A 13132-nucleotide genomic window follows, 5' to 3' on the forward strand; every position below is an offset into this window, starting at 1 on the left:
TCAAAAAGACCAAAGAGAAACTGGTAAAAGGATGTGCAATACCTATGACAGATGGAGGATGAGTGTTTCATATCATATATATGACTTTTACAAAGTAGTAAGGGAAGAAAGTGCCCAGTAGAAAAAAGAGGAGTAACCACAAGTTGCCAGTGACACAAAATCATGTGGAAAAATAAAATCTCACCATAAACCAAAGTATGTAAATTAAAATGAGATCTTTTGCTTGTCATGTAAAAATAAATAATAAATTTATGTGCATGGAGTAGAATGTCTAAAAAAATGATGAAAGATGCCTGATGGAGATCTCTTCCTGTTCTAGATCTTGTCAGAGTCAGTATGGAGATAGTATATGGCTGAGTAAGCTAGTGTAAATTCAAAAGCTCAGGATGATTAGTGTGGTGGGAGAGAGTGAAGAAGAGGGTAAGTCATAAGGACATACGTAGTGGGCGCTGACAGGTTAGCATATTGTCCCTCCTAGAGTTGATATTTTCATATTTACAGGTTCCAAGTACAAAATTCATGTGGCCTTTGAATGGTTAGGTGAGAGCAAGATTTTAGAATGTGCATAATACACTAAATGGTAAGTTTAATAATGAACTTAGTGTTTGATAAAATGAACTTAGTAGTTGACACATACTTTTTGACAATGTGTTTAATTGTGTTTAGATGTGTATTGCTTATTAAATATATAATCCTCAGAGCTCTTTGTGGGCACAAGTGGATGAAAATAAGTTTGCCTATGTGAATGTAAAGCTCCCCTTTCTTCCTTCTATCATAGTTTTCCCAGGTTCCTTCCCACCACCTCTATGAACGAATTCAGTATGCTCAGGTTGTTGGGTCCATTTGGTCTCAACTGTTCAAAAAGGCTACAAAATGATTTTGTATAGTTTATGATAGAATTAATGTTTGTGTCTCCTCCAAAGTATAGGTATCCGGTTGGTGCAAAAGTAATTGCGGTTTTTGCAATCATTTTTAACGTTTTAAACCGCAATTTTTTTGGCATCAAACTAATCCTTCAACCTTTTAGCACACATGAGGGTTGTCAAAGAGTTTTCACATGCTTATATAACCTGAACTTCGCTCCAAGAACCTATGAGTTGGGCGGCTATTGTTATCTCCACATCAGAACGGCGACGTGGCTTGGGGGAAGCCCCAACACACAGCAGCCAAACTGGGCTGAGAGTTCAGTCTTCTCATTCAGGTCCAGTGCTCTTTCTGCTCTACCAGTCCCTTTCCTTCTAAAGGAGGAAGTCTAAACACGGCCACGACTCCTAAGTGATGGATGGAACCTTGTAGAGGAGATATTTTGAGGATTACATCAAGTCAGGTTCTTAATCTACTTGACAAAATTGGTCTATGTTTACTTGACCTTGCAGGGTGAGCAGATGGGAATTTGTCCCTCACTCCCAGGACCTCTTGTTACGGGGACAGCCACCCATGGCATGACTCTTGTCCAGGGAGAGGCCCTCACACCCAGGGGCCCCAGCATGTCAGAGCCATGGCAGCCCTCAGATCTCAGAGCACAGACATAAGCATGCCAGTTTTTCTCCTACCTTTTATGGCCTCTTTCACGGCAGAATCAACAGGGAGTATGTTCTTCTCCACCAGCTCCAGCGGCCCTGGCCGGAGAGCGATTTTTTCATTGAGATCATCTGCGAGCCGGGCTCTTTTCAGCTTCATCTGAGCAGTTGGAATGGACCTCTCTGCAGTGGAGGCTAAGGGGTTGAAATTAAAAGGATCAGTTCTAGAATTTGAAGTTATTATTATTTTCGCTTCTGTAACTAAACCATTGTGTCACATTGTGCTCTATCATCCTAATAATTTTTTAATGAAATCATCATAATTTCACAAGGATTAGCAGCAAATACTAGACGCTTCCAAATAAAGGCAAACGAAGACTCAGATACACAGAAAAGTTAGAGAAACTTGCATTGTGAGGATTTTTGGGGAAAAAAATGTGCCATTTGGATGTAGCTTGCTGTCCCTAAGCTACAGAATTTGGATGCAAATCCTCTCTGTATGTTCCTTGGCACCGGCTGAGCCTACTGTAAATATTATCTAGTATTATAATTAGTTTTAGTAATATGATTTCTTAAGGCTTTTATACTTGTTAATGTGATACTGACTGATTCAAATGTCCTGGTCAGTGGTAAAAGAAAAAAAATTCCTTTGAAACCGTTATTTAATTAAACAGACAGATTTTAAAAAATTAGATTTATCCAACAGGCAGTTTCTGATCATTTAGAGGGTGAGAAGGTCACGAACCGAGCCCCAAATCACCCCTATGCTCTTCTTTCAATTAGGCCCTGATTTATTTCTGTGGAAGAACTTGGAGGAGACTTTAGTTACCCAGGTGTTGGTATAAGGCAGCCCTGGAAGTTAAGATTCCTTAAGAGTTTGCAGCTATACTCTCAAACTTTGCAAATTTAGAAGGTGAGATACTTATAGACCAGGGTCTCAACCCCATTGTTCTGTTATTATCAACCTCCTAACCCAGGCCTAGTGTCTGACCTCGAAATCTCCATACAGTAGAGGTCTAGGGATGTCTAATTGTTGCAATCGGTCAGACTTGTCTACAAGCTGTGTTTGCAAAGCACTTGATGTGAGATGGAAAAATCAATACTCCAGACCAAAGAATGGGAGTGCATACGCCTAAATCCTCTCTGAACCACTCTGGGGTCATTGCAACGGTCACTGCAACGGCTTCTAGCTGGACCTCCTGCTTCAGGGATCTTTCTGATTAAGCTTAACACAAGATTAACCTTCAGGAACACTCCTTTCTTGTATCCATCCCCCTGAAAGGTGCTCTTCTCCTTCCAAGTCTCCCAGTCCTGTTTTGTCAGTCGGCTTGCCACAAACTGAATCCACCCCCTTCATGACCTAAGATTCTCCATCCCCAAACTTTGTGTTCTCCCTTGTGTCCCTGTGTCTTACTGAGTTCACCTTTGCACCTTTGTTACTTAGTTTCCTCACTCTGGAGTGCTTACTATATTCTACACCCCGCTCTACCCTAACGTTCTACTCATATGTCAGGTCTCAGCATAAAGCTTCCTAACGCCTTCTGTTCTTACAGATCCCTTTAACTGTGACTGCCTTTAGCAGTTACAAACATTGGCCCTTAATCTTATTTTACTGCTTCAAAATTGAAGGGCACTGGTCATTTTGTATCCAGCAGATCCTTGGTGCTCCAGGGTGCTAATTTCCAATTGCTGTTGCAGAGAAGAGAGGATTCCGCCGGAATCACTAGAGGCACACACCTGAACTGGAGGCCACTGTGGTTTACCTCCTGATATTTTAATTCGAGACTGTAATGATGTAAGAACATTTCTTATGCTTTTTTTATTATACTATTGCTACGTACTTATTGCCATTAATGTGGAAAATGCTAAAAAAAAAAAAGTATACAAAAGACAATGAAAGCATCGGGAAACTCTCCACTTAAAATCAACTGTTTTTAATACCTGGGTGTCTTTCTTAATTATTTTTATTTATTGGTAGGGGTATTAATTTTTTTATCACAGAATCTGACAGTAAATACAGTTCATGTATATGTTTTTTTCTTCCCTGAACTTGATTGTAAGTACAGTTTTGTTTTCCTTATTTTTTTTCCACTAAACATCACCTTGTAAGCCTTTTCTTATTAAATCATTATTCTTCTAAAGCCTTATTTGCAGTGGTTGCAAGGTATTCAATCATATGATTGATGCATAATTTATTCAGCCCGTCCCCTATTGTTGGACATGTCACTGTTTGCAATGTTTTCACCATCTAAGGTAATTCCATATTAAGCATCATTGTACATAAATCTTTGTATGTCTGATTATTTCCTTTTGATGAAATACAGCATACCTCATTTTATTATGCTTTGCTTAATTCACTTCATAAACGTTGTTTTTACAAATTGAAGGCAAGACCTTCCACCACCAGAAAGATTACAACTCACTTTATTGCAATATTTGCTTTATTGTGGTTGTTTGGAACTGAACCCGAAATATCCCCAAGGTACGCCTGTACTAGAAATTTATTACTGGGCTAAAGGATGGACACATTTTTAAAGGAATTTGATTTACAGAGGGTGTCAAAAAAATGTGTATGCATTTTAAGCAAGGAAAAAACTGTATTAAAATTGTAATACTCAATACAGTCCGATAACAAAAGATGAATACAAGTCATATGTATACATTTTTTTGACATCCCCGGTATGTTGGACATTCCCTAAGTGCTCAGAGAGTTAGGAAATGGCACACCTAAGACTGAAACCCAAAATCTGTTACCTTCTCAGTCATTATGTGGTTTCCCAATTTGATAGTCTACATGGCCTAGAATGACTAAATGTTCAAAAGTACCACTTTTTTTGTCTTGTTCTTTTGTGGTTTTTGGTTTATATAGCACATATCCGTGAAATCATATGGTTCTCTGCTTTTTCTGTCTGACTTATTTCGCTCAGCATTATACTCTCAAGATCCATCAATGTTGTCACAAATGTAAAAGTACCACTTTCTAATGGCAGAGGATCTTTTCTAAGAGGACTCAACAACTGTAGAGAGACAAAGAATTCTGACCAAATGGCCCACCCTTTGGTGGGCATCCTGGTGTATGACATTGGACACACTTACCCTGGAGTATGTGCATATTAACCAGGTCTGCACGGTCGGGTCTGTTTCTGACCTTGCGCTTCAGGGTGTCTTCAGTCTGTGGGCACAAACATAGAATATTCTGTTATCAACCGCATACAGGTGAATCACCTAGTCTCAACTTTCAGAGAAACCCGATTTCTCTTAAAGGGGGAAAGCATTCTGTTTAGGACAAATGGAACATGCAAATATCTCTGGTCTGCTACATTTTGATGCAGGCAGACTTACCAAAACCTCTCTAGTAATTTTAGGATGGAAAAAGAAGATAAAGAGGTAAACAGCTTGCATGTACATCAGAGCTATACACTTAAAAGTCAGGCAGGTACATGTTGGTAAAATATTACTAAAACTGTGATGATAACTAAGCTGCTTGTATTATAGTCAATCCTATTCCATTGCCTTTTCAAACTGCCACATAATTAACTAGGGTTCAAGATGCAATGTAACCTGCGTCCATCTACTATAACATGACAACATATATCCTTCTCCCCTTTAGTCACTTGGCTTCTCTCTTAAGACATGTGAAAATGTAAAGCCCGCAGAGTCCGACCTATCATGAGGTTGGAAGGACACTTAGAGACAGATCATTTACTGAGTCTCATTGTCTTCTTGGTGACGCAGCTGTCTGAGGGGATGATGTGGGCTGTGGCAGGGCCACAGCTGGACCTCAAGTCCCTGACCTCTAGTTCTGCATTTTTATCTTACTATCTTGAATCTCCTATTTGGCCCCTGAGACGGGTCTGGGGATAACTCCAGTTCCAGTGAAAGATAGTTATTCTCCAGGGAGTAAAAACCACAGCCTATCACTAGCAGCTCTGAAGAGTTACAGAGCTCTGCTTCTTTCTCCATCCACAGACAGGCGGCAAGGTTAGGACTCTTAGACAAAGAAATCCCAGGAAAAAGACACCTCCTTTGCATTTCCTTCTCATTTACAGTGCTGATGCTTGCTAAACAGTACTTATATTATTGATAAGTTCAGGTGGCAGAGATTTACGCTGAAGGTGCAGAATATATGCCAATTTCCCCCCCAAATGCCAAAAAAACCAAACCAAACCAAATCAAAACAACAAAAAAACAACCCAGAAACAGAAAGAGATAAACTCAATGCCTTTTGCCTTAAATAACTGCAAACAAGTTCTGTATCCACAGGCCCTACCTTACCACTGAGTTGCATTTAAAGAGTCTGCTTGTTGCTAAGAAAAAACTGTAATGAAAGGTGAGGCAGCTTGCAAACCAACTTTACTTTCCTTTTTCAAGTCTCTTTGACTTCTACCGCATCCTTGCAGTGATCTCCCCAATGTCAGAAAGACTGGGGACATTCTTTAAGCTGAAAAATAGCAGTTTCAGAGCTAGTTGTTGATCCCATTTCCACAGTTTTCAGTTCATAGGTGTAACAGTCTATATGATGTGGCGGCAGGGAACCGGCAAATTGATTCAGTTTGCTGCAGAAATGCTACCTGCTTTAGCCAAAGCTTAGCCGGCAGAGACCCATACCCTGGAGTCTAAGTTCAGAAAAACGACAGTTCGCAAAAAATTACCTTGTCACCATCCGAATGTTTTCTTTGCTCATGGAATATAGTTGGACTTTTCAGGGCTGAAACAGAGAGACAAAGATATGAGCAGCGTGGGTTTTGGGGCTCTGGGCAGCATGGCAGCATTTGCTGGTGCGCTTGCTGAGCTGTGCATAGTATGGACGTGGTCGCCTTTACGAGGCCACAAGCAACGGAAGAGCGAAGGCCTGGAGGACACCATCTTCCCTGAAGCCACAGGATACAGAGGAAGGTGGAATTTAGGCCTAAAACAGGAGGAACAGCAGAGGCAGATGCGACAGGAAGATAGATGGCAGCAACAGGGCATTCCAAGTTCCTGAAGAAGTACAGGTGCCTCTGGAAAACTGGGGACAGAAGTAATACTCTAGTTGGAAGGGGAGATGTAGACTGGGGTGATACTTTCTTTGATACATTATTGTAGGAAGGGACTTGTACCTTGAATGTGGTACGTGGCTGATTGGTAGGAACATGCAATGAAGGGTGTTGAGTGAGAAGCACAGAATCAGACTTGGAGGGCTGAAAGGGATCTTGGAGATAGTGAAATATAACTCCAACCCTGAACAGAATAGAGAGACTGAGGTCCACAGACATTGGTTGACTTGCTCAGGGTCACATAGTTAGGGCCAGGATCCGAGATCCTTTGACAACCTAATTTCTTTTAAAGTGTGATGTTCAAAATATGAACAAGCTGTGGACACAGGCACCGGTCAGTCATAGAACACAGCCCCTGTCAATAACCTGGACTCAATGCCAGCCTCTATTCTGTCACTGTTTACTGTTCTTCCTCCTCACTATCTCATAGCTCCTCTTCACGATGACTTAGTAAAATCTTTTGACTTAGCACAGAAGTAGACCATCATTCAGCAAAATTCTACATTTTTTTTTAAATTAGTTTTTCGGATGCTCTGGAACAATGTCAATCAGGAACCACAAACAATCACTTTTCATTATAAGTGATGAGGTGGAGCAGAGGTTACACAATTGCAATGAATACTTTTCTGAATTGTAAGTCTGGACAAATTGATGAATCACACGATCCAGAGTTTTACTATTACTCCAACAGATGTCCATTCTTAAGCTGTAGGCAATGAAATATTCTTCTAAACTTTGGCTAGCATAAAAGACTGGGTTTCTAGCCAGATTGGCACTTGGGGCGGTGTGTGTGTGTGTGTGTGTGTGTGTGTGTGTGTGTGTGTGTGTATGTGATTCAATTCTTAAAATCTTGCTAAATTTGAGCAATTTTCAGAAGGACATGCTGGATATCAAGCAAACTCCACTGCAGTCCTGGCAGCTGGTCGACCATGTTATCCTCTACTGAGGACACTGCTTGGGAAGGTATGAAGCATACTCTCTCTAAATCTCCCTGTCTCATTCCAACATTAATAGTGTTGACCAAAGGAACATGCAATGTAGTTCCAGCTGGCTGCCTTGTGCAGAGTATACTAGACAAGCATCCTTCTTATTTTGAGCAAAGATTAAGAGGCTTCTCTTCTTATAGAAAAAAAGCAATTGAATATGTTGCTTGAATATCACATTTCCCACTGATCTAACACCAGTTACTCTTGGCTGCTTCTACTCTTAAAATGGACTTCTTTGCAAACCCTGCCATTTCGAATGGCCCTTCTCCCTCATCCCCCTTTTGTCCCCACTCAGTGGCTCTGAGAAATCATCTGGAGCAATGAGTAGTTCCACTGCGTTGCTCATTTATTTTCTCTGATTTGGGTCTGGTCACCAACCTTAGAAAGGAGGCTTGCCTTTTCCTGCGGTGGATCACAGTTGCGGTTTATACTGATGGAGTTCTCAAAGCAACTCCTGTTTCCTCAGGCAACAAAATTATTTAAGTCTGCTTGAAGTCCAGTGCGCCCTGGTGAATTTGTACAATCTGAACTGATGGGTCTTCACCTGTATCTTACACTCTGGAGTTCGTCTAATAGGTATTATATATTGGTGTGGCTTAATCACTTACATACTCCAGAAAAGACATTGATGTTAGTGTGGCCTTATTCAGTGGTTAAACAGAATAACACGTCCTTTTCCTTAAGAAGCAACCCTTAAGGGAATAGTATGAATGTATCTTGAGATATCTCTTACGTTTCAAACTCAATTGGTTTTAATTGGGCTTAAGACTTAGGAGGAAATAATCTGGTTCTCTTGTCCCTGAGGCTCTTTAATTCTTTTCGTTAATTGTTCTAAGAAACATTGCATTTCCTGTATCTTAGTTTGTGGAGCTATAATTCATCACTTCTTGGTGTTAACAACTCCCCTGTGAAATGATTCAGATAGTCCAGTATGCCAATGCCAGGAGCACAAAGGGGTTCTGCAACCTTCTCACACAGGGTGGGAAAAGCTATGTCCGTTCTGCAAGGGCTTGGGGAAAAAGCCAATGAGGTCCACACGCTGCATTTTACCACACACTATTCTCCTCAGGGCTTAAGGGCTGTTATACTGGGGCATTGGCTTGAGGTCACACACTGACGAAAACTATCCTGCCATGGTGCTGTGATTGACATTCACCTTTTCTGTGACTACAGAGAATGTGGGTTTTGGCCACCTCCCCTGAGGGCCAGCAAACCCACAAGGCACCAGCCCCCAAGTTGACTTTTTGGAAAATACATAAAGGATCTCTTTTGCTGCCAGCCCTGGGAAGATCAAATGGCAAAAATTTGTATTTAAGGGACACTGACATTTAAGATTGAAAAGGAACTTGAATTTCTAAATTAAAAAATGTAAGTCAATGTGATTTCAAATGAAAATATGTTTGCACATTCAGTCAACCACACATCTAACTCATCCCCCTCGGAGGACGATTAATTGCTTCTCACAAGGGAATTCATGTTCTCGCCCCAGAGTTTAGTAATGAGCTGTTCCTATTTCTGTCCCTGCAGCTCCAACAAATTTGGGTCAGATGTGTCTAAACATTTGCTTACTTAGAGTTCAGAAAAAGATCCCAAGATAAGAACGGGCCTCCTGCAGTTCCCTGCTCAGCACTCTAATCTCGTGCCTCCAACGGGAGCCCAGAGGAAGGAGAAAATAGGTGCTGGGGCACAGAGAAATCAGTTAAGGAGAGGGGTCTGACTCTCTAGCACAGGGTGGAGGGCCTGGTGTCCGTAGCAGTGTTACCACTGATGAGAATCAAGAGGCAGAATCAAAGAGCCAGTGACGTGGGGCAGCAACTGGAGCAATGATCTCAAAGTGCGGCCCCTGGAAGAGCCTCTTCAGCATCATCTGGAACCTGTCAAAAAATGCCAATTCTTGGGCCCCTCTCCAGACCTACAGAGTCCAAAGCTCTAGTTGTGGGGGACTCCAGGGTCTGTGTTTTAACAAGTTCTCCAGGTGATTCTGATGCCCAAGATTGAGAACACTGCTTTGGAGTTTACAAGCCCAGAGGGTCCTGATTTGGGGTCCTTGGGAGTTCAAAAAGGGAGTAGTGATTTCTAGGCATGATTTTCAGTATTTCAAAAAGCTGGGGGGAAAAAGGTATTTGCCCAGAAAAAGGCTGCTTGGGTGAATGGAACTGTCACGTTTCACTGTTGCTGCGTAGAATCATAACAACTTGGTTTAGTGATGGTTGTTCTCATGAAAAAGCACTGGGTGGTAAATTTATGTGCCATTAATTAATCAAAAAAATATGGATTAATAATTTATATACGAGTATGTAGGGTTCTTTGGGAGGAAAACAAAACTATTTCAAGCATAGGATCTATGGCAGTGATGGGTATAATTCAAAAAGTCTTCGGTGACTAAAATTTTGGGAACCAACCACTTGGGCTCTGTCCTTGCTTTGCCATCTATTTGTGGTATGATCTTGAATAAGTCTGGTAGTTTTCCTGTGCTCTCAGTTTCCCACTTATAAAATGGGTTGAGTAATGCTTGTTCTCTCATTGCCTTGCTTTTATAGACAAATTGGATCATGAGTATTTTTCTTCTAAGCAAATGGGATACACGCCATGCATAAGGGACAATGCTTTGGAAATTATATTCTCTCTTTAGGTTGGCTAAATTGCCTATTCAGTACCTAAAGATAATCTTAGGGGTCTGAAGAGAGTGCATTTTCCCAGGGTAGCTTTGTAAAATTTAAGACCTGGCTTGTGCAATTGGATAAGTTGATACAACATGTCTGGTGTGACCAAAAGATAAGGTGACTGTTTAAATAAAAATAATTTATTACAGTTAAAGACACATTGCCTTTAATCCCCCTCAAAATACTCCCCCTCTCTTTGAACACATTTATCCCATCATTCTTGCCACTTTCTGAAGCAGTTCTGGAAGTCCTCTTTAGTAAGTGTCTTTAGTTGCGCTGTTGTGGCTGCCTTAATGTCCCGAACGTTTTCCTTTCCTGATCATTTTGACTTTGGGGAAGAGCCAGAAGTCTCACGGTGCCAGATCCAGTGAATAAGGTGGGTGAGGACACACCGTAATGTTTTTATTTGACAGAAATTGCTGTACCGGAAGCGATACGTGATACGGAGAGTTGTCATGATGGAGGATGAAGTAAAGATACTCATGAAAGAAGACTTCCAGAACTGGTTCAAAAGTGGCAAGAATGATGGGATAAGTGTGTTCAAAACGAGGGGGAGTATTTTGAGGGGGATTAATGACAATGTGTCTTTTACTGTGATTTTTTTTTAAATTTAAACATTCACCGTATTTTTTGATCACACCTTGTGTGTGAACACTTTCGAATCTCAGAAGGGTACAGAGACAAACTCAAAGTATGCCTGTAATGATTGGTTTACTAGTTTCTAAGGAACAAGAAACCAGAAAATTGAAGGAAAAAGGGTGAAGAGAAGGAAGTTAGGATTGTTGACCCAATTGGGTTTACCATGAAAATCTAGGGCGCCTTTTCTTATCTCCAAATTTGAGAGGTTAGAAAGAAGGGAAGAGGCAGATAGATTAAAACCCCTGTGCCGTGTCTGCTCAAACAGCCAACAGTGTGTGGTAGGGTGCTGTAGGGAGAAGCCAAGTCAAATGAAGGCACTGAGAAAAGGAAGATAGGCTTTGCCCAGTCAACTTCTCAAAACTAGCATGAAGCTGCATGTGGTGTGGGACGGGAATTGCCCCAGTCATTCTTCTCGCTATGCAGGTGGAGTATCACAGAATTCAGGGATTTACCAAGGCTTTGCAGTAAGTATGTGGCTGTTGTGGCTTGGATTAGTCTGCAAAACAAATAAAGGCAGCACCATTCATAGACAGCTCATTGTATCTTTAAATTCATTTACATTGATCAGATCATGGAACCAAAGGTGCCCAGACATTTCATTCTGGCCAGTGGTGGCTTTCTGAGTCTCTGTGGAGCAGTCACAGTCTCTCTGGGTCCCACCCCCACCCCTGCCCCCAGTCCTACACAATCCATTTCAGTTCTCTACTCCTGTTTTCTGCATTCTAGGAAAATAAGCTAAATGCTCCCTCCTCTACCCTGGGTTCATATAGATTAGCCCCACTTTTATAGCAGAGGGAGAGGGAAAGAGAAAGTAATTTCTTTCCTTCAATCCTCCCGGATACCAACTCCCGTGTAGTGATGTGACATCCAATATTGTTAATGGGAACAATTAAGCAGGGGTGATTTGCGGCCTCTTCTAGACTATAAGCACTTTGAAACAGAATTCATGTCTGATTCTTCTGTGCTCTACAGGGCTGTTCTCACACCAGATGGTCAAAATATTCACTGAATTGCTCTATGATCATTAACTGCATCTAGTCCATAGAGCTGATCATCCTTCTGCAGTAAAGCTTCTGAAGTAATTGGAATAAAGTGGTGTCATTTAAGATTCTAGGCAGGAGAGTAATGCCTGAGGAAAAGAACCGTAGGGGAGAAATTTGCATGAGAAATGATGAAGAGATCCAAGCCCCATAGGTCTACAAAGCGAGACTTTTGTGCTCTTGTCCTACAGACATGAGAAAATAGGGAACCTTGATGTCCTCTTGCAGCCAAGAAGGGAAGGGCAGAGAAACCATTCTCTTTGATTTCTAGTTGATGATGACAAAGTAGGCAATACGAAGTCTCCATTTTGAGATTCAGAGATAAGAACTTGGAAATAAGTCCAAACAATAAATTCTTAAATATTTCTTAAGTTATCTTCAAGGAGATAGTTACTAAGATTTTATGACTATTTTGAAAGTGTGAATTCCACAATTGATATTATAAGTGTAAAAGCAATCTTAGAATCTGGCTGAGGCCCATGCTCCTGGCAGAGAACCCTTTTCCCACTGGTTGAAGTTATTCTAGGGATTTAGTGCTGGCCTCAGAACCACCTCCCCGCTTCTTGATTCAAAGTCAAGGGACGATGCTTTTAAATTCATTAAAAGCACCTGATGGGAAATCCTAAACCCATAATGTGTACAAATAAGAAATAAGTAAATGCTTAAGAGAAGTGATTAAGGGGGATTATAAAAGAGAATTTGTCCATAGTTGCTGTGGACTCTGTGTTACTCATCGGCAACCTTAAAACCTGTAGGAGGCATGACCAAAAAGAAGGAAGGAATTCAATGCAATCCATTTGGACTCGTTTCACTGGTCAACTGAAAATTATACGTGGTTTGGTTCACTGGAGTCAGTGGGGGGAGAAAGCTTCAATTGATTTTACCATCAATTTGGCATGCAGTTGAAGTGAGATCTGCCATATAGGTAAGTCAGTGGCATTCTTCATTAAATCTTGGTCATGCTGAAGCAAAGATTATGATGTATTACCTAAAGCCACTTCAAAATCCATTGGCTTGTCTTTTTTTTTTCATATACCTACATCATCTATCATCTATCTATCTATCTATCTATCTATCTATCTATCTATCTATCTATCTATCTATCTATCTATCATCTATCTCCAGCTGAATTTTTTGGCCACAGAATGCTTTACGGTAGAAACTTAAGTAAGTGCTTTAAAAGTTCAAGTGATTCCTTTTGAATATTTGAGAAAAGAGCCCTGCAGTTTAGGGATCAGAACACACAAG

At 41.0% G+C, this 13132-nt stretch overlaps 1 protein-coding gene across 3 annotated transcripts in view; it reads right to left on the reverse strand.

Moving 5' to 3' along the window:
* Positions 1–13132, reverse strand: part of MYOCD (myocardin) — a 90173-nt gene that overhangs the window by 40649 nt on the left and 36392 nt on the right. For 2 of the 3 annotated variants that reach the window (XM_033088954.1, XM_033088953.1), the window contains exons 3-5: positions 6173–6228; positions 4617–4692; positions 1554–1715 (exon numbers count right to left, since the gene is read on the reverse strand). In XM_033088954.1, coding sequence (XP_032944845.1) covers positions 1554–1715; positions 4617–4692; positions 6173–6228 — 294 coding nt within the window. Of the gene's footprint in view, positions 1–1553; positions 1716–4616; positions 4693–6172; positions 6229–11296; positions 11341–13132 lie in introns of all 3 variants that reach the window. The other variant, XM_033088955.1, reaches the window with a different exon arrangement.

Source organism: Rhinolophus ferrumequinum, chromosome 21, assembly GCF_004115265.2.
Source record: "Rhinolophus ferrumequinum isolate MPI-CBG mRhiFer1 chromosome 21, mRhiFer1_v1.p, whole genome shotgun sequence".
Taxonomy (NCBI): Eukaryota; Metazoa; Chordata; class Mammalia; order Chiroptera; family Rhinolophidae; genus Rhinolophus; species Rhinolophus ferrumequinum.